Consider the following 27,388-nt stretch of genomic DNA (forward strand, 5'->3'; position numbering starts at 1 on the left):
TGTGTGCGTGTGTGCCTCTGTGCGTCAGTGTGTGTGCGTCAGTGTGTGTCAGTGTGTGTGTGCATGTGTCAATGTGCGTGCATGTGTCAGTGTGCATGCATGTGCGTGTCAGTGTGCGTGCATGTGTCAGTGTGTGTGCATGTGTCAGTGTGCATGTGCGTGTCAGTGTGCGTGCATGTGCGTGTCAGTGTGCGTGTCAGTGTGTCAGTGTGTGTGCGTCAGTGTGTGTCAGTGCGCATGTCAGTGTGTGTGTGTGTGCATGTTAGTGTGCGTGCATGTGTGTGTGTGTGTCAGTGTGTGTGCGTGTGTGCCTCTGTGCGTCAGTGTGTGTGTGCGCATGTATCCATGAGCACCTGTGTGTGTCTGAATATGTTGGTGCCACCACCACCATCTTAAACCAGATCAGACAACATGGCAGCCAGCGACACCCAATCCACTGCTGTGACATCATTTAATGAGTCAGCACCCCACAGGTAGGGGGGGGGGGGGGTAAAACAACACCCATGACCCCCTTCAACCCTCCTCTTCAACCCATGTAGTCATTCCATACATGAGTACATGGAGTCTCAGCGAGTCTCATTCCTGAAGAGATTCTAATATAACTGCTCTGACTCTCCCCTTCGTGTCATTAAGACAGTGTTATTGGGCCCAACTAAACAGGTTCAAGTCCATTTAAAGGTTTGATATAGCATCATTTAAAGGTTTGATATAGCATCATTTAAAGGTTTGATATAGAATCATTTAAAGGTTTGATATAGAATCATTTAAAGGTTTGATATAGCATCATTTAAAGGTTTGATATAGCATCATTTAAAGGTTTGATATAGCATCATTTAAAGGTTTGATATAGCATCATTTAAAGGTTTGATATAGCATCATTTAAAGGTTTGATATAGCATCATTTAAAGGTTTGATATAGCATAATCGCCTGCTGACTTCGGGGTCAGTACATAAACTGGGATGTCTAAACTGCACTAACGTGACTATCTGACTACATGGGTGGGGAGATTTTGTGTTAGTCGAAGTGGGCATATGTTTTATGTGTGTGTGTGCGTGTGCGTGTGCGTGTGCGTGTGTGTGTGTGTGTGTGTGCGTGCGTGCGTGCGCGTGTGTGTGTGTGGCTCTTATGTGTGTGTTCCCTGTGGCTCAGTTGGTAGAGCATGGTATGTGCAACGCCAGGGTTGTGGGTTCGATTCCCACGGGGGGCCAGTACAAAAAAAAATGTATGCATTCACTACTGTAAGTTGCTCTGGATAAGAGCGTCTGCTAAATGACGTAAATGTAATGTTTAATCATTTCCTTCCCATTACACCTGCACTACCTCACATATCCAGCAGAAGGAAGCATTGGTCTGAGAAACAAATTGTTTATGATGTGCAGTTCAACTTTTCAAACTAAACCTGAAACCATTTAGCATATATCTACATCTTGATAAAGCTATATTATTTACCTTTATTTAACTAGGCAAGTCAGTTAAGAATAAATTCTTATTTTCAATGACAGCCTAGGAACAGTGGGTTAACTGCCTGTTCAGGGGCAGAACGACAGATTTGTACCTTGTCAGCTCAGGGATTTGAACTTGCAACCTTTTGGTTACTAGTCCAACACTCTAATCACTAGGCTATCTTCACCATCACACAAAACCACCACTGTTTACACATCAAGGAAGACACGATTCAGTTCAATGGTGTTCTGGATGTTGTTGCTATCTGTGATATTCTGTGTCCCATCAGTCTTGTGTCGTGTGATAATGTAGTCACCGAGGCAGAGTGTTTCCATTGATCCGGAACTCTCTGAAGCTCATCTCGTACTGAGGCAGCTCCACAGACTCCTTCAGCCACTGCACTGTGTCCTCCGTCGTCCAGTTATGAACTACAGACAGAGAGACTGAAATTGACATTTGCTTCTTCCATTTACCCCCTCTCCCTTCCTCCCTTCCATTTACCCCCTCTCCATTCCTCCCTTCCATTTACCCCCTCTCCATTCCTCCCTTCCATTTACCCTCTCTCCCTTCCATTTACCCCCTCTCCCTTCCATTTACCCCCTCTCCATTCCTCCCTTCCATTTACCCCCTCTCCCTTCCTCCCTTCCATTTACCCTCTCTCCCTTCCATTTACCCCTTCCATTTACCCCCTCTCCCTTCCATTTACCCCCTCTCCCTTCCATTTACCCCCTCTCCATTCCTCCCTTCCATTTACCCCCTCTCCCTTCCATACAAGCCATTAGACTGCTGAACAATTCATAAAAATCACCACTGGACAATTTACATTGACACCCCCCCCGTCTTGTACACTGCTGCTACTCGCTGTTAGTCACTTCGCCCCCACCCACCTACATGTACAGATTACCTCAAGTAGCCTGTACCCCTGCACACTGACTCGGTACCGGTGCCCCCTGTATATAGCCTCGTTATTGTGTTACTTTTTATTATTACTTTTTATTTTAGACACCTTGGTAAATATTTTCTTCTTGAACTGCACTGTTGGTTAAGTGCTTGTAAGTAAGCGTATCACGTTAAAGTTTCCACTTGTTGTATTCGGCGCATGTGGCAAATAACGTTTGATTTGATTTACCCACTCTCCCTTCCTCCCTATTTTTAACAATCCCTCCCTCCCTCCCTCCATCTCTCTCCTACCTTCTGAGGTTTTCCAGCCCTTCCACAGCTCCTCCACAGTGATGTGTTGGTCTTCCCTGTGAAGGTTACTGTGTTTGTTGGTTTGTTGTTGCTTCATATCTTCTCTAATAAACTGCAAGAACAAAAAGACATTTGGTTAATATTACTGGTTATTCTATCATTACAGACTGCAATAAAACTGACGCAGTGTGAACATAAACTAACTGAAGTTAAATACAGGTATAGAGTTATGACATTGTAGAGAATCATGGATACCAGCAGGCGTGACTCTCAGTGTGATGTGTGATCTATTAGAAGTTGGCCGATTAATTAGGGATGATTTCAAATTGTCACAACAATCGGTAATCGGCCTTTTTGTACACCGATTATGGCCGATTACATTGTAATCCATGAGGAAACTGCGTGGCAGGCTGACTACCTGTTACGCGAGTGCAGCGTCAAACGGACCTGGTGACTGCAAGGAACCAAGGTGCGTTGCTAACTAGCATTAAACTTATTTTATAAAAAAAAACAAATCAACCAATCTTCACATAATCACTAGTTAACTACACATGGTTGATGATATTACTAGGTTAACTAGCTTGTCCTGCGCTGCATATAATCAATGCGGTGCCTGTTAATTTATCATCGAATCACAGCCTACTTCACCTTTGCCAAACTGGTGATGATTTAACAAAAACGCATTTGCGAAAAAAGCACATTTGTTGCACAAATGTACCTAACCATAAACATCAATGCCTTTCTTAAAATCAATACACAGAAGTATATATTTTTAAAACTGCATATTTAGTTAAAATAAATGCATGTTAGCAGGCAATATTAACTAGGGAAATTGTGTCACTTCTCTTGCGTTCAGTGCAAGCAGAGTCAGGGTATATGCAACAGTTTTGTTTTCTAAATGATTGTTTCCGGATTTGACCATATTAATGACCAAAGGCTCGTATTTCTGTGTGTTTATTATAATTAAGTCTATGATTTGAAACTTGATGGAGCAGTCTGATTGAGCGGTGGTAGGCAGCAGCAGGCTCGTAAGCATTCATTCAAACAGCACTTTCCTGCATTTGCGAGCAGCTCTTAGCAATGCTTGAAGCACAGCGCTGTTTATGACTTCAAGCCTATCAACTCCCGAGATTAGGCTGGCAATACTAAAGTGCCTATAAGAACATACAATAGTCAAAGGTATATGAAATACAAATGGTATAGAGAGAAATAGTTGACGCGTCATAATTCCTATAATAACTACAACCTAAAACTTCTTAACTGGGAATATTGAAGAACTGGGAATATTGAACCACCAGCTTTCATATGTTCTCATGTTCTGAGCAAGGAACTTAAACGTTTGCTTTTTTACGTGGCACATTTTGCACATTTACTTTCTTCTCCAACACTGTGTTTTTGCATTATTTAAACCAAATTGAACATTTCATAATTTATTTGAGACTAAATAGATTTTATTTAAGTATTATATTAAGTTAAAATAAAAGGGGTAATTTTTCATTCAGTATTGTTGTAATTGTCATTATTACAAATATATATAAAAATCGGCCAACTAATCAGTATCAGCTTTTTTTGGTCCTCCGATAATCTGTATCGGCGTTGAAAAATCCCAATCGGTCGACCTCTAGTCTCTATGGTCAGACCACAGGTGTTGTGAATATGGTGTTTGAGCAGACTAGACTGTGAGTCCTCCTCCCACATAGCAGCTTAACCGCCGGAGGTCTTTCTCTGGTACACTAGATCTCCTCCATAACACCATACCATCAACAACCTGCCTTTCTCTAGCCCTCACAACAGCCCCTGAATAGCCACAGCACCAACCGACATTGCCAAGGAAACAGGTATGGGCAGCACAACAAAACCTTAAAAGCTCCAATCGCCTTGGGAACAGCATGAGTTGATTTGGCACGAGTTGTGTCGCTACGCCATTATAAAGCACTGCTATTCTGCACCTTACCTGGGCTTTAAACAGTGACTGTCATACTAACCAATAGCTACAAAGCTCTGTGTTGAGCTAGAAGGAGAGAAGGGAGCGTGTGTGTGTGTGTGTGTGTGTGTGTGTGTGTGTGGAGCTAGAAGTGAAAATGTTGACTCAGGTTTTTTGCATTTGACCAATAACAGCGCTGTACACCATAAAGGTAGGATATAAAGACTACAGAGGCTAAACCATGTGGTTCTAAACCAGAGGTTACCTTTGAGGATTAGCACAATGTGGTCCTCAGTGTGGGTTTTGTGGGTTGGGCCGTCTACGGTATTAATTGCTGTGATAATTTGTGGTCTTGCTGTCTTGCTGTGGGTTGAGATCAGTGACTGGAAGGCAATATCTATCTACCATACTGAGAATAAATAACTTATTCATGTTTCAGGAATAAATATGGGTCATAGATACTGTAGATAGTTTAGTCATTTAGCAGACAATCTTATCCAGAGCAACTACCAGTGATTTTATCTCAAGGTAGCTAGATAAGTGAATTACGGAAAACCTTTACTCAAACCAACTGTCCGTAAAGTCAGTGCTAGTGAGACAAGTGGGAGTGTTAGTATTCAGTGTTTTAGTCAAATCTATCAGTACGTCAGCTGTAGTTGTCCTAAATGGTTGAACTGGAGAAATGATTGCCATTTCCACTTGAGTTGGTTTCCTAGCAAACACAATGACAAAGTTAAAACAGTGGACGTTTATTTGTTAACAAACACATTGACAAGTTGCACAACTTCAGTTTGTTTGCTATTGATGTTGTTATCCAACGGGAGTTTTTGAAAATAGCTGAGTCACCTGACATACGACTAGGACATTATCTGAAATGGGCAGGACGCACGCACACAATACAAAGGGGCTAGTTGTCTGAGTTGGATTCCAGTTGGGTCGAAGGAGTCTTCCCATGAGCCTCTCCTGTCCTTTCAAACAACACACTCGGAACTTCTGGAATCTTCTACTGCTGCTCCTACTGCTGCTCCTACTACTACAACTGCTGCTTCTACTGCTGCTCCTACTGCTGCTCCAACTGCTGCTTCTACTGCTGCTCCTACTGCTGCTCCTACTGCTGCTCCTACTGCTGCTACTGCTGCTACTGCTGCTCCAACTGCTGCTTCTACTGCTGCTTCTACTACAACTCCAACTGCTGCTCCTACTGCTGCTCCTACTGCTGCTCCTACTGCTGCTCCAACTGTTGCTTCTACTGCTGCTACTGCTGCTTCTACTACAACTCCAACTGCTGCTTCTACTGCTGCTTCTACTGCTGCTCCTACTGCTGCTCCAACTGCTGCTCCAACTGCTGCTCCAACTGCTGCTCCTACTGTTGCTCCAACTGCTGCTCCTACTGCTGCTTCTACTACTGCTCCAACTGCTGCTCCTACTGATGCTCCTACTGTTGCTACTGCTGCTCCTACTGATGCTCCTACTGTTGCTACTGCTGCTCCAACTGTTGCTTCTAGTACTGCTCCAACTGCTGCTCCTACTGTTGCTCCAACTGCTGCTCCTACTGCTACTTCTACTACTGCTCCAACTGCTGCTTCTACTGCTACTCCTACTACTGCTCCAACTGCTGCTCCAACTGCTGCTCCTACTGTTGCCACTGCTGCTCCAACTGTTGCTTCTACTACTGCTCCAACTGCTGCTCCTACTGTTGCTACTGCTGCTCCAACTGCTGCTCCTACGGCTGCTCCTACGGCTGCTCCAACTGCTGCTTCTACTGCTACTCCTATTTCTGCTTCTACTACTGCTCCAACTGCTGTTCCAACTGCTGCTCCAACTGTTGCTCCAACTGTTGCTTCTACTACTGCTCCAACTGTTGCTTCTACTACTGCTCCAACTGCTGCTCCAACTGCTGCTCCTACTGCTGCTTCTACTACTGCTCCAACTGCTGCTTCTACACCTACTCCTACTGCTGCTCCAACTGCTGCTCCATCTGCTGCTCCATCTGCTGCTCCAACTGCTGCTCCAACTGCTGCTCCTACTGCTGCTTCTACTATTGCTCCAACTGCTGCTCCTACTGCTGCTTCTACTGCTGCTCCAACTACTGCTGCTCCTACTGCTGCTCCTACTGCTGCTCCTATTACTGTTCCAACTGCTGCTCCTACTGCTGCTTCTACTGCTGCTCCAACTGCTGCTTCTACTGCTGCTCCAACTGCTGCTCCAACTGCTGCTTCTACTGCTGTTACTGCTGCTCCAACTGCTGCTCCTACTGCTGCTTCTATTACTGTTCCAACTACTGCTCCAACTGCTGCTCCTACTGCTGCTCCTGATGTTGCTCCTACTGCTGCTGCTCCTACTGCTGCTGCTCCTACTGCTGCTGCTCCTACTGCAACTGTTCCTACTACTGCTCCTGCTGCTCCTACTGCAACTGTTCCTACTGCTGCTCCTACTACCACCACTTCTACTGCTTCCACTGCCACCTATACTACTACTACTGCTTCTTCTGCTACTATTACTACTATTGCTGCTATCTACGGAATCTTCTTATACAACTGTCTGGAGAAATGATTGCCATTTCCACTTGAGTTGGTTTCCTAGCAAACACAATGACAAAGTTAAAACAGTGGACGTTTATTTGTTAACAAACACATTGACAAGTTGCACAACTTCAGTTTGTTTGCTATTGATGTTGTTATCCAACGGGAGTTTTTGAAAATAGCTGAGTCACCTGACATACAACTAGGACATTATCTGAAATGGGCAGGATGCACGCACACAATACAAAGGGGCTAGTTGTCTGAGTTGGATTCCAGTTGGGTCGAAGGAGTCTTCCCATGAGCCTCTCCTGTCCTTTCAAACAACACACTCGGAACTTCTGGAATCTTCTACTACTGCTCCTACTGCTGCTGCTGCTACTCCTACTGCTCCTACTGCTGCTACTGCTACTACTGCCACCTATGTTGTTGTTGTTGCTACTGCTACTGATGCTGCTACTGCTGCTGCTACTGCTACTACTGCTCCTACTGCTGCTGCTCCTACTGCTGCTTCAACTGCTGCTTCTCCTACTGCTGCTTCTACTGCTGCTTCTACTGTTGCTACTGCAACTGCTTCTACTGCTGCTTCTACTGTTGCTACTGCAACTGCTCCTACTACCTCTACTGCTTCCACTGCCACCTATATTGTTGTTGTTGCTACTGCTACTGCTACTACTGATGCTGCTACTGCTACTACTGATGCTGCTACTGCTACTACTGATGCTGCTACTACTACTACTGATGCTGCTACTACTACTACTGCTGCTACTGCTACTACCGCTACTACTGCTACTACTGATGCTGCTACTACTACTACTACTGCTGCTACTGCTACTACCGCTACTACTGCTACTACTGATGCTGCTACTACTACTACTTCTGCTACGACCGCTACTACTGATGCTGCTACTACTACTACTACTGCTGCTACTGCTACTACCGCTACTACTGCTACTACTGATGCTGCTACTACTACTACTACTGCTGCTACTGCTACTACCGCTACTACTGCTACTACTGATGCTGCTACTGCTACTACTGATGCTGCTACTACTACTACTACTACTACTGATGCTGCTACTGCTACTACTACTGATGCTGCTACTGCTACTACTGAAGCTGCTACTGCTACTACCGCTACTACTGATGCTGCTACTTCTACTACCGCTACACCTTCTACTACTGATGCTGCTACTGCTACTGCTACTACCGCTACTACTTCTACTACTACTACTGCTACTACTGATGCTGCTACTTCTACTACCGCTACACCTTCTACTACTGATGCTACTACCGCTACTACTTCTACTACTGATGCTCCTACTTCTACTACCGCTACACCTTCTACTACTGATGCTGCTACTACTGCTACTACTGATGCTGCTACTGCTACTACCGCTACTACTGCTACTACTGATGCTGCTACTACTACTACTACTGCTGCTACTGCTACTACCGCTACTACTGATGCTGCTACTACTACTACTACTGCTGCTACTGCTACTACCGCTACTACTGCTACTACCTACTACTGATGCTGCTACTACTACTACTACTGATGCTGCTACTGCTACTACTACTGATGCTGCTACTACTACTACTACTGATGCTGCTACTGCTACTACTACTGCTACTACTGAAGCTGCTACTGCTACTACTGATGCTGCTACTTCTACTACCGCTACACCTTCTACTACTGATGCTGCTACTACTGATGCTGCTACTGCTACTACCGCTACTACTTCTACTACTACTACTGCTACTACTGATGCTGCTACTTCTACTACCGCTACACCTTCTACTACTGATGCTGCTACTACTGATGCTGCTACTGCTACTACCGCTACTACTTCTACTACTGATGCTCCTACTTCTACTACCGCTACACCTTCTACTACTGATGCTGCTACTACTGCTACTACTGATGCTGCTACTTCTACTACCGCTACACCTTCTACTACTGATGCTGCTACTACTGCTACTACTGATGCTGCTACTTCTACTACCGCTACACCTTCTACTACTGATGCTGCTACTACTTCTACTACTGATGCTACTGTTACTACTGATGCTGCTACTTCTACTACCGCTACACCTTCTACTACTGATGCTACTACAGCTACTACTTCTACTACTGATGCTACTACTGCTACTACTACAGCTACTACTACTTCTACTACTGATGCTGCTACTGCTACTACTGATGCTGCTACTACTACTACTGAAGCTGCTACTGCCGCTACTACTGATGCTGCTACTTCTACTACCGCTACACCTTCTACTACTGATGCTGCTACTTCTACTACTAACATCGAGCGTTGCACTTTAATACTTGACATTGACGAGGAAAGTGCAGAACCAACGAGTGAGGAAACCACTATCTAATCTCTTTGGCAGCATGATTTCCCCAACCTGTCTTGTCCATGGTCTTGTCCTGGACCCTTGTTCAGAGTATAGCAGCAACTTGTTCTCGATCAAGACATTCAGAATTATAACTATAATCTGTGTCTTATCCAGCCATGTCCAGATAATGACAGACTATCTTCAAAGGGATGTGTGCTTACACATACACACACACACAGAAATGTGCAGCAGTCTGAAAGAAGACTCTCCCCAGGCCTGCGACTCTGATTCCAAGTGATGGGGATGAAATGTTTGGACTGTTTTTGGGACGGGCAGCGATTCTCTCACTCATCGACAGGGACACCTAAACACTGTCAACCTTCTGGAACGTTCCAAGGATTTCACTGCGCTCCTCAAGACATCTGTGTTGATATATAGACATACACCTGTGTTTTCTCAAGATGTCAACCATGACTCATCAAGGTCAAATCGATTACTGCAACAGACAGACAGACAGACAGACAGACAGACAGACAGACAGACAGACAGACAGACAGACAGACAGACAGACAGACAGAGACCCATCCGGTGTGACGTGGATTCTGTTCCTGCCATATCAAATAGATGGAACATGATCCTGTAAAGTGTCTCCTGGGCAGACAGTACACCTGTCGTCCCCGGACTCTGACCCACCACTCCTCAGCAACAGGTCTCAGCTCTTTCCAAAACACCTTGATGAGGATGAGGGGGTCTACTGAAGCTCCCCTGTCTGTGTGTGTGATGAAGGGGCTGGGTGGGGCAGGGGAGCAGTGTGTGTGTGAGAGATGAAGGGTCTGGGTGGGGCAGGGGGGCAGTGTGTGTGTGAGAGATGAAGTGACTGGGTGGGGCAGGGGGGCAGTGTGTGTGTGAGAGATGAAGGGGCTGGGTGGGGCAGGGGAGCAGTGTGTGTGTGAGAGATGAAGGGGCTGGGTGGGGCAGGGGAGCAGTGTGTGTGTGAGAGATGAAGGGGCTGGGTGGGGCAGGGGAGCAGTGTGTGTGTGAGAGATGAAGGGGCTGGGTGGGGCAGGGGAGCAGTGTGTGTGTGAGAGATGAAGGGGCTGGGTGGGGCAGGGGGGCAGTATGTGTGTGATGAAGGGCCTGGGTGGGGCAGGGGGGCAGTGTGTGTGTGAGAGATGAAGGGGCTGGGTGGGGCAGGGGAGCAGTGTGTGTGTTTTTAGGAGGTCTGAATATCTAGCCATGGTGACCAGTAGCACATGTCAACAACTCGCTGAAATATCCTTCCCTCCATAAATTATGCCTGTGTGTGTGTGTGTGTGTGTGTGTGTGTGTGTGTGTGTGTGTGTGTGTGTGTGTGTGTGTGTGTGTGTGTGTGTGTGTGTGTGTGTGTGTGTACGCTTCCAGGCATGTCTATGGGTACCACAGAGCCCTTATGATGTACACTGGAGACCAGCCAGGAAATCAAAATAAATCAACAACCCCCAATACAATCTGCAAGCAGAACAACCCCCAATACACCCTGCAAGCAGAACAACCCCCAATACACCCTGCAAGCAGAACAACCCCCAATACACCCTGCAAGCAGAACAACCCCCAATACACCCTGCAAGCAGAACAACCCCCAATACACCCTGCAAGCAAAACAACCCCAATACACCCTGCAAGCAGAACAACCCCCAATACACCCTGCAAGCAGAACAACCCCCAATACACCCTGCAAGCAGAACAACCCCCAATACACCCTGCAAGCAGAACAACCCCCAATACACCCTGCAAGCAAAACAACCCCAATACACCCTGCAAGCAGAACAACCCCCAATACACCCTGCAAGCAGAACAACCCCCAATACACCCTGCAAGCAGAACAACCCCCAATACACTCTGCAAGCAGAACAACCCCCAATACACCCTGCAAGCAGAACAACCCCCAATACACCCTGCAAGCAGAACAACCCCCAATACACCCTGCAAGCAGAACAACCCCCAAAGGAAGTATAAAGTAACTTAATATTAAGAAAATTGGTCATAATATGAATAATCCACGTCTATAAAAATAGATAATCTACTCAAATAACTTTGCTGACTGAGGTCCAACTCGCTCTCAGTCAAACAGATGATGGTCCACTATCCAGTAGCCCTACACTACACTAGGACCACCTCACTACTGGTGTCACTATCTAGTAGCCCTACACTACACTAGAACCACCTCACTACTGGTGTCACTATCCAGTAGCCCTACACTACACTAGAACCACCTCACTACTGGTGTCACTATCTAGTAGCCCTACACTAGAACCACCTCACTACTGGTGTCACTATACAGTAGCCCTAGACTAGAGCCACCTCACTACTGGTGTCACTATCCAGCAGCCCTACACTACACTAGAACCACCTCACTACTGGTGTCACTATCCAGCAGCCCTACACTACACTAGAACCACCTCACTACTGGTGTCACTATCTAGTAGCCCTACACTAGAACCACCTCACTACTGGTGTCACTATACAGTAGCCCTACACTACACTAGAACCACCTCACTACTGGTGTCACTATCTAGTAGCCCTACACAACACTAGAACCACCTCACTACTGGTGTCACTATCTAGTAGCCCTACACAACACTAGAACCACCTCACTACTGGTGTCACTATCTAGTAGCCCTACACAACACTACAACCACCTCATTACTGGTGTCACTATCCAGTAGCCCTACACTACACTAGAACCACCTCACTACTGGTGTCACTATCCAGTAGCCCTACACTACACTAGGACCACCTCACTACTGGTGTCACTATCTAGTAGCCCTACACTACACTAGAACCACCTCACTACTGGTGTCACTATCTAGTAGCCCTACACAACACTAGAACCACCTCACTACTGGTGTCACTATCTAGTAGCCCTACACTACACTACACTAGAACCACCTCACTACTGGTGTCACTATCTAGTAGCCCTACACAACACTAGAACCACCTCACTACTGGTGTCACTATCCAGTAGCCCTACACTACACTAGAACCACCTCACTACTGGTGTCACTATCCAGTAGCCCTACACTACACTAGGACCACCTCACTACTGGTGTCACTATCCAGTAGCCCTACACTACACTAGAACCACCTCACTACTGGTGTCACTATCTAGTAGCCCTACACTAGAACCACCTCACTACTGGTGTCACTATCTAGTAGCCCTACACTACACTAGAACCACCTCACTACTGGTGTCACTATCTAGTAGCCCTACACAACACTAGAACCACCTCACTACTGGTGTCACTATCTAGTAGCCCTACACTACACTAGAACCACCTCACTACTGGTGTCACTACCCAGTAGCCCTACACTACACTAGAACCACCTCACTACTGGTGTCACTATCCAGTAGCCCTACACTACACTAGAACCACCTCACTACTGGTGTCACTATCCAGTAGCCCTACACTACACTAGAACCACCTCACTACTGGTGTCACTATCCAGTAGCCCTACACTACACTAGAACCACCTCACTACTGGTGTCACTATCTAGTAGCCCTACACTACACTAGAACCACCTCACTACTGGTGTCACTATCTAGTAGCCCTACACTACACTAGAACCACCTCACTACTGGTGTCACTACCCAGCAGCCCTACACTACACTAGAACCACCTCACTACTGGTGTCACTAACCCCGTTACCTCATCACTATCACCCGTTACCTCCCTACTGCCAGGAAGAGAGATTGAGGTTGTGTGCGTGAGTGTGTGTGTGTGTAAGAGAAGTAGAGGGGAAACGCTGGTGTCACTCCCACATTATGGGTGGAGGTGGGCCAAGATTTGTGTGACAGGGGGTGAGGACATCCCTAAAGTGGCCCCCTTTCCCCAACCCTTGTATCCTCAACTCCATCAACTTTGTCACCGTCAACTTTGTCACCGTCAACACCTACTTCACCGAATTTTATAACAAACTCCCAAAAAGGCATTTAACCCTTAACACAATTTTTCATCAATAATAAAATAATCAAACAAAGCGTGTCAAACAAGTTATTGGGAATGATGTATATACACGGAGTATACTAAACATTAGGAAAACCCCCCCTTCTTCCCTCAGAACAGCCTCAATGCGTCTGGGATTGGACTCTACAAGGTGTCGAAAGCGTTCCACAGGGATGCTGGTCCATGTTGACTCCAATGCTTCCCACAGTTGTGTTAAGTTGTCTGGATGTCCTTTGGGTGGTGGACCATTCTTGATGCACACTGGAAACTGTTGAGAGTGACAAATCCAGCAGCATTGCAGTTCTTGGCACAAACTGGTGCGCCTGGCACCTACTACCATACCCTGTTTAAAGGCACTTCAATCTTGTGTCTATTCACCCTCTGAATGGCACACATATACAATCCATGTTTCAAGGATTAAAAAACCTTCTTTAACCTGTCTCCTCCCCTTCATCTAACAACTGACATCAATAGGGGATCATAGATTTCACCTGGTCAGTCTATGTCATGGAAAGAGCAGGTGTTCTTAATGTTTTGTGCACTCAGTGTATAAATTGGGTGAATTTTTCTAAGACGGTTAGGCTCCTAACGCAGCATGAACAGAAAAGAGCAGACCATGTCACATGTAGGCCTGAGAGTGTCAATCCAATCTCCCTGGGAATAGTCACACATTCCAGGGTCAAGTTTCGCTTGGGGTACAGATGTACAGTGAGGGAAAAAAGTATTTGATCCCCTGCTGATTTTGTACGTTTGCCCACTGACAAAGAAATGATCAGTCTATAATTTTAATGGTAGGTTTATTTGAACAGTGAGAGACATAATAACAACAAAAAAATCCTGAAAAACGCATGTCAAAAATGTTTTAAATTGATTTCTATTTTAATGAGCGAAATAAGGATTTGACCCCCTCTCAATCAGAAAGATTTCTGGCTCCCAGGTGTCTTTTATACAGGTAACAAACTGCGGTTAGGAGCACTCCCTTTAAGAGTGTGCTCCTAATCTCAGCTCGTTACCTGTATAAAAGACACCTGTCCACAGAAGCAATCAATCAGATTCCAAACTCTCCACCATGGCCAAGACCAAAGAGCTCTCCAAGGATGACAGGGACAAGATTGTAGACCTACACAAGGCTGGAATGGGCGACAAGACCATCGCCAAGCAGCTTGGTGAGAAAGTGACAACAGTTGGTGCGATTATTCGCAAATGGAAGAAACACAAAATAACTGTCAATCTCCCTCGGCCTGGGGCTCCATGCAAGATCTCACCTCGTGGAGTTGCAATGATCATGAGAACGGTGAGGAATCAGCCCAGACCTACATGGGAGGATCTGGTCAATGATCTCAAGGCAGCTGGGACCATAGTCACCAAGAAAACAACTGGTAACACACTACGCTGTGAAGGACTGAAATCCCTGCTCAATCCCCCTGCTCAAGAAATCACATATACATGCCCGTCTGAAGTTTGCCAATGAACATCTGAATGATTCAGAGGACAACTGGGTGAAAGTGTTGTGGTAAGATGAGACCAAACTGGAGCTCTTTGTCATCAACTCAACTCGCCGTGTTTGGAGGAGGAGGAATGCTGCCTATGACCCCAAGAACACCATCTCCACCGTCAAACATGGACGTGGAAACATTATGCTTTGGGGGTGTTTTTCTGGTAAGGGGACAGGACAACTTCACCGCATCAAAGGGACGATGGACGGGGCCATGTACCGTCAAATCTTGGGTAACAAACTACTTACCTCAGCCAGGGCATTGAAAATGGGTCGTGGATGGGTATTCCAGCATGACAATGACCCAAAACACACGGCCAAGGCAACAAAGGAGTGGCTCAAGAAGAAGCACATTAAGGTCCTGGAGTGGCCTAGCCAGTCTCCAGACCTTAATCCCATAGAAAATATGTGGTTGCCAAACGTCAGTTGCCAAACGTCAGCCTCGAAACCTTAAAGACTTGGAGAAAATCTGCAAAGAGGAGTGGGACAAAATCCCTCCTGAGATGTGTGCAAACCTGGTGGCCAACTACAAGCAACGTCTGACCTCTGTGATTGCCAACAAGGGTTTTGCCACCAAGTACTAAGTCATGTTTTGCAGAGGGGTCAAATATTTATTTCCCTCATTAAAATGCAAATCATTTTATAAAATTTTTGACATGCGTTTTTCAGGATTTTTTTGTTGTTATTCTGTCTCTCACTGTTCAAATAAACGTACCATTAAAATTATAGACTGATCATTTCTTTGTCAGTGGGCAAACGTACAAAATCAGCAGGGGATCAAATACTTTTTTCCACTCACTGTAAGATCAAATTCCCCTCCCCAAATCCTAACCTTAACCATTAGCGGAGAAAATGGATTTTTTTTTAAATCACCCAAGATCAGCATCTAGGTGCAACTTCACCCTACACCTCGTCGTACATCACTGGGGATCTCTAGTGACACTACAACCGTCCTCTTAAGGGCTGATCCGAGGACAGCTCATGTCTTGGCAGAATGGGAAACTCTTTGCCTCCTTGCACTCCAGAAGAGCTATCAAATCCTACTGGGGCCATAAACATGGGCTTTTACGCAGCTTCTCTTTACCCTTATAAAGTGCCAGGGAAATACCTTGCTCCGTCATCCCACACATGCATGGGCACACAAACACAAATGTGTAAGCACACACACAATAAATGTTTTTTTTTTTATTCAACTAAGAGGGTGCTGATTACTAGAGGCTATAGGTCAGACCAGGTCATGGTGGTCTTACTGTCAATCACACTGAGAAAGGCCTATCATATTATAATTATCTCTCCCTCTCTTATCTCCACTATCTCTCCACTAGCTTCCTAAGCTGATAATGGCTTGCAAACATTATTCCATTAGTTTATGGCGTTGTTTATGAGGCTGTAAGGCTTTAAGGCCAAGTTCAGGTCAACCTTTAAAGCCACAAAGCGTTCCCACCTTAACAATGCATACTAAAAACAATATCATAAAAAATAAATAACTTGGAAAACAGAAATGACCAGGGAACAATGACGACTTGATAACACCAGTGACTTCGTAACAGAGATGACTTCATAACACCAATGACCAAATTACACACATGATTTGTAACAGAAATAAGCAGGTCACATACATGACTTGATAACACCAATGACTTGGTATCACAAATGATCACATACGAATGTCACATACATAGACTAATCCAGTTTTAGTATTACTCACCTCTACACTCTCGTTGACCTCGATTCCCCCGTCATTGTCGTCATCCAGCTGTTTGTGAATGACCCGGAGGGCCTCCAGGCTGAAACGGTCTGCGTCACCCATGCATGGAGGCATCACCGTCAGACAGGGGTCTGGAGAGAGAGTTCAAAGATCAAATGTTAAACGTCATACTCAGGTTAAAGGTCGCAGGCGTCAAGTCTTGTGTATTAAGTAAGGGATAATCAACGAGGGCCTATGCGTTTTATGCAAAATAATGAATGACGTGGAAATGGTGGAAATTACCTTTCGCATTATTTTCCAGAGAACGCATAGAACCACTATTTGATTATCCCTGTTATACCATGGTTATATTTTAACACATTTTCCGCCAGAAATGTGTTAATTTGGCACTAGAAATGTGTTCAACATCCACTGAAGTAGCTAGCGAGTTGACTAGATAGATACAGTAGTTGCCTTGATAAACAAACACAGACTTGCTCGTTTAGCTAACCAAACCATCAGTCCTAGCTTGCTATTAGGACAATCTAATTCAACAATGCCACATTTCACTTTTGCTTTCAAAAGCAGCTCAAATATAGAACATATAAGAATGAACTATAGCCATTGAATTTGACCGTGCAGATAAACCGTGCTCTGTAAGGAAATAATGAACGCTCTAGAATGCCCTTCAAGCCAATCAGAAATGAGAATTCCATAATGCCATGGTATAATCACATCTATAAACATCCATTTGGCAAGACGTTGACAGATGTTCACAATTCACGTCCAGACAGATTTACATAATTTATTATGTACATATTTATTTGACATGATCTGTTTTTAAAAACACTGTGCTATGCAAATGGAATGGGTGAATATGGCTGTACCACAAGGTCACGTCACTCCAAGTCGCAAAAAAAACAGTACGTCTCAGAAAATGAGTGTCTGCAATTTTCAAACTTCCTTCTAGAGATTGTATTGAAGACATTTAACAGATTCAGAGAGCAAAACTGTGTTGGGGCGGCAGCATAGCCTAGTGGTTAGAGCATTGGATGAGTAATTGAAAGGTTGCAAGTTCATATCCCTGAGCTGACAAGGTACAAATCTGTTGTTCTGCCCCTGAGCAAGGCAGTTAACCCACTGTTCCTCGGCTGTCATTGAAAATAAGAATTTGTTCTTAATGGACTTGCCTAGTTAAAGAAAAAAATCAGCATGGGCACTATTGTATCCTGTCAAAAACATCACTTCTGAGATACCCTCTTCCAGCAATGTTTCCATTTTACAGTCTGGTATGATATTCCACTCACATCCCAAGAGGCCACATTGTTTTCATTTGTGCTCTAGAGAATCCTACAGCAGATGAGTCCAACCGTACAGCCTACAGTGCCTTGCAATCTGCCTTAGCGTTTTTCCTATTTTGTTGCATTACAACCTGCAATTTAAATAGATTTTTTATTTGGATTTCATGTAATGGACATATACAAAATAGTCAAAATTGGTGAAGTGAACAAAAAAAAACATGTTTAAAAATATTCTAAAAAATTAAAACTGAAAAGTGGTGTGTGCATATGTTTTCACTCCCTTTGCTATGAAGCCCCTAAATAAGATCTGGTGCAACTAATTACCGTCAGAAGTCACATAATTAGTTAAATGAAGTCCTGTGTGCAATCTAAGTGTCACGTGATCTGTCACATGATCTCATCATATACACACACCTGGTCTGGAAGGCCCCAGAGTCTGCAACACCACTAAGCAAGCGGCACCATGAAGACAAAGGAGCTCTCCAAACAGGTCAGGGACAAAGTTGTCAAGAAGTACAGATCAGGGTTGGATTCTAAAAAAATATGCAAAACTTTGAACATCCCACAGAGCACCATTAAATCCATTATTCAAAAATTGAAAGAATATGGCACCACAACAAACCTGTTAAGAGAGGGCTGCCCACCAAAACTCACAGACCAGGCAATGAGGACATTAATCAGAGAGACAACAAAGAGACCAAAGATAACCCTGAAGGAGCTGCAAAGCTCCACAGTGGAGATTGGAGTATCTGTCCATAGGACCACTTTAAGCCGTACACTCCACAGAGCTGGGCTTTATGGAAAAGTGGCCAGAAAAAAAGCCATTGCTTAAAGGAAAAAAAAGCAAACACGTTTGGTGTATGTCAAAAGGCATGTGGGAGACTCCCCAAATATATGGAAGAAGGTACTCTGGTCAGATGAGACAAAAATTGAGATTTTGGGCCATCAAGGAAAACGCTATGTCTGGCGCAAACCCAACACCTCTCATCACCCTGAGTACACCATCCCCACAGTGAAGCATGGTGGTGGAAGCATCATGCTGTAGGGATGTTTTTCATCTGCAGGGACTGGGAAACTGGTCAGAATTGAAGGAATTATGGATGGCTCTAAATACAGGGATATTCTTGAGGGAAACATGTTTCAGTCTTCCAGAGATTTGAGACTGGGATGGGGCAGGACAATGACCCTAAGCATACTGCTAAAGCAACACGCGAGTGGTTTAAGGGGAAACATTTAAATGTCTTGGAATGGCCTAGTCAAAGCCCAGACCTCAATCCAATTGAGAATCTGTGGTATGACTTAAAGATTGCTGTACACCAGCAGGAACACATCCAACTTGAAGGAGCTGGAGCAGTTTTGCCCTGAAGAATGGTCAAAAATCCCAGTGGCTCGATGTGCCAAGCTTATAGAGACATACCCCAAGAGACAGCTGTAATTGCTGCTAAAGGTGGCTCTACAAAGTATTGACTTTGGGGGGGTGAATAGTTATGCACGCTCAAGTTCAGTTTTTTTGTCTTTTCTTGTTTGTTTCACAATACAAAATATTTTGCATCTTCAAAGTGGTAGACATGTTGTGTAAATCAAATGATACAACAAACCCCCCCCCAAAAAAAAAAAATAATAATAATAATTGCAGGTTGTGAGGCAACAAAATAGGGAAAATGCCAAGGGGGGTGAACTTTCGCAAGCCACTGTATCCCTTTCAAAAGGACAGTGTGAACTGGGCTTGCGCCAAACTGTCTGAGCGAGTGCCACACACATTATCTATACAGTCCATTGGAACACATACACTCACAAAAGCATGCCTACGTATTCGCTATAACCACACAAAAGTGCACACACACACTGTGAGCAGACACATGCACAGCTGACAACCTACACACAACTGATAATGTAGTGTATACTGCACATGGACCAGTCATTACTCTAAACCAGACTATGTTAGTCAGGACAGACAGGCTAGTGAGTGCAGTGTCAAACCAGCTGGGATCTATAGAATAAGACACTCTCTCTTTAAACAATATTCCACTGGATACAATGAGTAAGGCATTATCTGTTGAACAATACACAATAACACAGAAACGTAAACACTGCATCAACACGTAAAGTGTTGCTCCCATGTTTCATGAGCTGAAATAAAAGATCCCAGAAATATTTAATACACACAAAAAGCTTTTTTCTCTAAAATGTGTTTAAATCCGACTTCCACACCTGGCTTCTTCACAAGCCACCCGGACAGCTAATGAAACTGTGGGTTTTGCACAACCAAAGAATTTCAGGACAAACTGTAAACCGTCTCAGAGAAGCTCATCTGCATGCTCGTTGTCCTCACCAGGGTCTTGACTGGACTACAGTTTGGTATCGTAATCAATTTCAGTGGGCAAATGTTGACCTTCGATGGCCACTGGCATGCTGGAGAAGTGTGCTCTTCATGGATGAATTGCATTTTATTCGATGGCAATTTGAATGCACAGAGATAGTGTAACGAGCGAGGCCCATTGTTATGCAATTTATCCGCCTCCATCACCTCATGTTTCAGGATGATAATGCTGAGCCCCATGTTGCCAGGATCTGTACACAATTCCTGGAAGCTGAAAATGTCCCTGTTCTTCTGTGGCCTTTATACTCACCAGACATGTCACCCATTGAGCAGGTTTGGGATGCTCTGGATCAATGTCTACAACAGTGTGTTCCAGTTCCTGCCAAAATCCATCAACTTTGCACAGACATTGAAGAGGAACAGTGAGACAACATTCACCAGGCCACAATCAACAGCGTGATCAACTCTATGCCAAGGAGATGTGTCGTGCTGCATGAGTCAAATGGTGGTCACACCAGATACTGACTGGTGTTCTGATCCACTCACCTACTTAATAAAAAAATTTAAAAAAGGTATCTTTGACCAGATGCATATCTACATTCCCAGTCATGTGAAATCCATAGAACAGGGCTTAATTCATTTCAATTGACTGATTTCCTTATATGAACTGTAACGCAGTAAAATCTTTGAAACTGTTGCAAAATTGCATTTATATTTTTGTTCAGTGTAGAATTCTTGATTGATTCTCAGCTAAGATCCTTCTCATCTATGAATTGTATTCTGAATGTTCATCAGTCTGGCTTTAGACCAGGTCATAGCACTATCTCTGCTGCGTCCCTATGTTATAAATGATGTAGTTAACTGTATGGATAAAAGGCATCATTGTGCTGCCCTCTTCATAGACTTGTCAAAGGACTTCGATACTGTTGATCACTCATTGCTAATTCAGAGGATTTCTTCAACTGGCCTAGACCAGGGTGCATGCAACTGGTTTAGAAACTACTTGACAGATCGAACTCAATGCATGTCTACGGATGGTGTTAAATCAAGTTTTCTGAATATAACAAAAGGTGTCCCACAGGGGTCAGTTCTGGGTCCAGTGCTTTTTACTTTATACATTAACAATATTGGCTTGTCTGTCAATAACATTAACCTGAACCTGTATGTGGATGATACTGTTGTGTATTCCAGTCTGCTTTCATTGTTTTACAGAAAACCTTAGACCTTAAATTAGTATTGAATGCGGGTAAAACAAAGTAAATGTTTTCTTGCGCACACAAAAATAATTCTAATGATTTAAGCATATGTACCTTGGATGGTACCCACATTGATCATGTCCATGCTTACAAATATCTGGGCATTTCCACTGTATACTTTCAGTTTCTTTGTTCCATACATGGTGTGCAATTTTCAGAGTTCCCTACAAATGGATGTATTGGTGCCTTTCGGCAGTTCAGAGTGTTGATTGAGGACCTCTTTGCTGATGAATGTGATTGTTTTTTTGTATTGTCTCTTTTGTTTGTGTGTGTATTTCCAATGTGTAATTTGTTGGTAATTTTAAGACACAGGACTCCTTGCGACTCCCTGGTAAATTAAAGGTAAAATGGGGCCTCCTGAGTGAAGCAGCGGTCTAAGGCACTGCATCACAGTGCTAGAGCCGTTACTACAGACCCCAGGTTCATTCTCAGGCTGTGTCACACCCGGCTGTGAGTCCCATAAGACGGCGCGCAATTGGCCCATCGTCGTTCGAGTTAGGGGAGGGTTTACTTGGCCCATCACGCCCTAGCGACTCCTGCAGGCTGACCCCGGTCGCCAGTTGAACAGTGTTTCCTCCGACACATTGGTGCGGCTGGATTCCGGGTTAAACTGGCGGGTGTTGAAGAGCTCGGTAAGGCGGGTCATGTTTCAGAGGACGCATGATTCCAACGTCACCTCTCCTGAGCCCGTTGGGGGGTTGCAGCGATGAGACAAGATGTATGAAGGTAAAATAAAATGCATACCATTAGTAACATATTGCTTAGGTTAGAAAGTCGAAGTTCAAAGTAAGACTGCGTAGGCAGGGTAAGATTATTTAAAAAATGTAGGATCTGTTTACTGAAACAAGACTTGACACGTTAGCTGCCACATTGCCAAGCAGCAACGCAATAGCTAACGGAGACTTTTGATTGGACCACAGCCCCGGCTAAGTTCAGGTGAAAGGACACTGGGTAAGAAACCCATGTTACTTGGCAAAACTATTTGCAAGGGTGCGTGATTGGACGATATCGCTTAATTGGAGAGAAAATATATAAAATATGTTCAGTAAATCATTGACATTATAATCAAAGTAATGCAGCTAAATAATGAAATGCAACTTGTCATGAAGACAAAACATTTTGGAAGGAGCATTAGTATATCTAAATGATGTTTACAAAGGTCATATAATCCATTTGCTTAGCAGGCGTCCTCCGTCACAGAAATTTACATATTTACATAGCATCTATTTGGCTACCTGGTGATATCTTAAGCACAACTTCTAGCTAAGTGCATTCCGTATTGCATCAGTGTGACCACAACCATTGGTCGGGTCTCAAGTCCAACTCCCTCACCACTTTTTACAGCACATCCATTCTACAAAGACATGTCATGTTGTCCACCCGAGGAAAGAGATGGTGATGAAGGTTCATGTTTTATCGCTGTACAGAAGACATAAAGCCTGAGGACCTTGTACAGTAATACTACTATTTTGTTTTAGTTGAGCCCAATTGGAGAAAAGTGTTTTAAGTTATTATCAAAAGTCTTGGAAAATAACATTGGAACTTGGGTAGGCCACCTGCTGCAATTCAGGAAAACAAAAGTCACCTTCCCATTCCCTTCCTCTCAGATGTCATATTTTCAGTGTGTGTGTGTGTGTTACATTCTCAGTGCGCGAGTGTATGTATGTGTGTGACGTTTTGACCCTACAATGACCCATGTGACAGGAAGTGAAGTGATCCGTGGTGACGCTGTGTTCCGGGGACTCATGCTTAATAAATACACCCGTCAAAATACGGCCCAAAAGGGGTCCAATGTGAGCTAAAAATAGGCCCTGGAAACCAGTTGGCTTATCTTGCAAAACCTCAACAATGGAACTTCTCCCTCTCTCTCTCTCACACGCGAACAAACTCACAACATGAAGGAAACAGCTTGTTTCAGAGCAAATGTGTTCTGTAGTCCTGTGAAGTCCTGTCACAACTACAGCAGATCTACTGCCAAAATGAAACTATGCTAAACATCTGCAGTAAAATGTCCCATCTGCACTTCTGAAGAAAGATGTCCTGGATGCATATGAAAACATCTGAATGTATTAAGTATTGCTGACGGAGCTGGTACAACCGGTTCTGGTGCAGTTTGTAAAAGGTGTGAAACACTGAGTCAAATTTGAAAGTGTATGTGGGTTTGACGACGACACATCTGTTTGGGGGTTTATGAGGACACGTTGGTTATGAAGACAGCTTCCTGTGTGTGGCGGTCGTCTGGTGGTGTGCCGTCTCTGGATTCACAGGAAAAATCTATAAACTCAGCGCTCGCAGGGTCACCAAGCATTCTGGGTGAGTGGGTGGCAAGATGAATGGAAATAAAGGAGGAAGTCTATTTCGAGATGACATAAACAAGAGAGGTTTTCCATTCATGTGAGATGTGTGTTGGATGCTGGCGCTATTTGTTGTCATTGGTGTTGCGTTTGTTGTCCCTGGTGTTATCTTGTTGCCTTCTAACTGATACAATGTATCGGTTCTCCTTACCTTAACGACAATATCAATTATTGAAGTTATCAACATGACACTCTAATTCCCCTCCCCATGTATATAAATAAACCACCAAAACAGAGAGAACAGCTATAGTCAGCACATCAAAATACTCCTCTCTATTAGAAGGTCAAAAAACATCAATGTCAAAGAGCTGAAGCAGAGAGTAGCAGTAGTAAGTAACCACCACATCTACTCAGACAGCTAATACCAAAGTTACTAACTGGGACCTAGTAATTAACTGGCGAGCTAAAAGAAAAAGCATTGTATTTCTCATTCTGTAGTTGTCCTTAGGCACAGATCACTCGCTTACACACACACACACACACACAGTAACAACACAAGCATGCACACACAGACACCGGGGACGCTGGGTCCGTATGGGCAGGGGAACTGGATCTGCGTGTGGTTGTGGGTTCTGGTGGGTTCCGGTGGTTGGTGTAGGTTACGTGGTAGTCATAGGAGAGAAAAAAGGTCAAAGGCCATATGCTGAAACAGACAAATATTACCTCACATGCAATACAAGGGACCTCCTACCTGTCAGGTCACACACACACAGTCTCATGTAACCTAGAAAAAGAGACGCCGCGCTATCCTAAAATGCCATGAGTCTACCCAGCTACAGCAGACACATGGGTCTGGCTTTCACACCAGGACCTCTTCCCTGGCCAAAGATTTCACTATTCACCAGAAATCCCTGTGGCTTCATTCATTGGCAAGCTAGCATTATCCAATGATGACATGTTACTTTACTCTCACCTGTACGTGAACACTTTCAAACACGTCACCGCATTATGTTCACACATTCTGATCCCTTAACTCAATATAGGATCTACCGTAATGTAAGGATCAGGAGTTTCTGGAGAGATGAAGCAGGGGGTCTAAACCAAACTGAGGACTGGGAAAACAACACCCCCTACAGTATCACCACATCCTACAGTATCAACACATCCTACTGTATCAACACATCCTACTGTATCAACACATCCTACTGTATCAACACATCCTACAGTATCAACACCCCCCTACTGTATCAACACATCCTACAGTATCAACACCCCCTACAGTATCAACACCATCCAACTGTATCAACATCCCTCTACTGTATCAACACATCCTACAGTATCAACACATCCTACAGTATCAACACATCCTACAGTATCAACACATCCTACTGTATCAACACATCCTACAGTATCAACACATCCTACAGTATCAACACCCCCTACAGTATCAACACCCCCTACTGTATCAACACATCCTACAGTATCAACACCCCCCTACTGTATCAACACATCCTACAGTATCAACACCCCCTACAGTATCAACACCCCCTACAGTATCAACACCATCCAACAGTATCAACACCCCCTACTGTATCAACACATCCTACAGTATCAACACCCCCCTACTGTATCAACACATCCTACTGTATCAACACATCCTACTGTATCAACACATCCTACAGTATCAACACCCCCTACAGTATCAACACATCCTACTGTATCAACACATCCTACTGTATCAACACATCCTACAGTATCAACACCATCCTACAGTATCAACAACCCCCTACAGTATCAACACCATCCTACTGTATCAACACATCCTACAGTATCAACACCATCCTACAGTATCAACACATCCTACTGTATCAACACATCCTACTGTATCAACACATCCTACAGTATCAACACCCCCTACAGTATCAACACAATCTACTCTATCATCACATCCTACAGTATCAACACCCCCTACAGTATCAACACCATCCTACTGTATCAAAACAATCTACTGTATCAACACATTCTACAGTATCAACACCCCCCTACAGTATCACCACATCCTACAGTATCAACACATCCTACTGTATCAACACATCCTACTGTATCAACACATCCTACAGTATCAACACCCCCTCTACTGTATCAACACATCCTACTGTATCAACACATCCTACAGTATCATCACATCCTACAGTATCAACACATCCTACAGTATCAACACATCCTACAGTATCAACACATCCAACAGTATCAACACATCCAACAGTATCATCACATCCTACTGTATCAACACCCCCTACAATATCAACACATCCTACAGTATCAACACATCCTACAGTATCAACACATCCTACAGTATCAACACATCCAACAGTATCAACACCATCCAACAGTATCAACACCCCCTACAGTATCAACACATCCTACAGTATCAACACATCCTACAGTATCAACACCATCCAACAGTATCAACAACCCCCTACAGTATCAACAACCCCCTACAGTATCAACACCCCCCTACAGTATCAACAACCCCCTACAGTATCAACACCATCCTACTGTATCAACACAATCTACTGTATCAACACAATCTACTGTATCAACACATCCTACAGTATCAACACCATCCAACAGTATCAACACATCCTACTGTATCAATACATCCTACAGTATCAACACCATCCTACAGTATCAACACCATCCAACAGTATCAACACATCCTACTGTATCAATACATCCTACTGTATCAATACATCCTACAGTATCAACACCCCCTACTGTATCAACACCCCCTACAGTATCAACACCCCCTACAGTAACCCCCTACAGTATCAACACCCCCCTACTGTATCAACACATCCTACTGTATCAACACCCCCTACAGTATCAACACCCCCTACAGTATCAACACCCCCTACAGTATCAACACCCCCCTACAGTATCAACACATCCTACAGTATCAACACCCCCTACAGTATCAACACCCCCTACAGTATCAACACATCCTACAGTATCAACACCCCCTACTGTATCAACACATCCTACTGTATCAACACATTCTACAGTATCAACACATCCTACAGTATCAACACCCCCCTACAGTATCAACACATCCTACAGTATCAACACTCCCTACAGTATCAACACCATCCTACAGTATCAACACCCCCCTACAGTATCAACACCCCCTACTGTATCAACACATCCTACTGTATCAACACATCCTACAGTATCAACACCCCCCTACAGTATCAACACATCCTACAGTATCAACACCCCCCTACAGTATCAACACATCCTACTGTATCAACACCCCTACTGTATCAACACATCCTACTGTATCAACACATTCTACAGTATCAACACATCCTACAGTATCAACACCCCCCTACAGTATCAACACATCCTACTGTATCAACACTCCCCTACTGTATCAACACCCCCTACAGTATCAACACATCCTACAGTCTCAACACCCCCCTACAGTATCAACACATCCTACAGTATCAACACATCCTACAGTATCAACACCCCCCTACAGTATCAACACATCCTACAGTATCAACACCCCCCTACAGTATCAACACCCCCCTACAGTATCAACACCATCCTACAGTATCAACACATCCT

At 44.3% G+C, this 27,388-nt stretch overlaps 1 protein-coding gene across 3 annotated transcripts in view; it reads right to left on the reverse strand.

Annotated features, from left to right (window-relative positions):
- Positions 1 to 27,388, reverse strand: part of LOC115198108 (stromal interaction molecule 2) — a 79,846-nt gene that overhangs the window by 14,096 nt on the left and 38,362 nt on the right. For all 3 annotated transcript variants that reach the window (XM_029759793.1, XM_029759795.1, XM_029759794.1), the window contains exons 2-4: positions 16,609 to 16,739; positions 2,636 to 2,747; positions 1,761 to 1,872 (exon numbers count right to left, since the gene is read on the reverse strand). In XM_029759793.1, coding sequence (XP_029615653.1) covers positions 1,761 to 1,872; positions 2,636 to 2,747; positions 16,609 to 16,739 — 355 coding nt within the window. The remainder of the gene's footprint in view (positions 1 to 1,760; positions 1,873 to 2,635; positions 2,748 to 16,608; positions 16,740 to 27,388) is intronic.

Source organism: Salmo trutta, chromosome 8 (assembly GCF_901001165.1).
Source record: "Salmo trutta chromosome 8, fSalTru1.1, whole genome shotgun sequence".
Taxonomy (NCBI): domain Eukaryota; kingdom Metazoa; phylum Chordata; class Actinopteri; order Salmoniformes; family Salmonidae; genus Salmo; species Salmo trutta.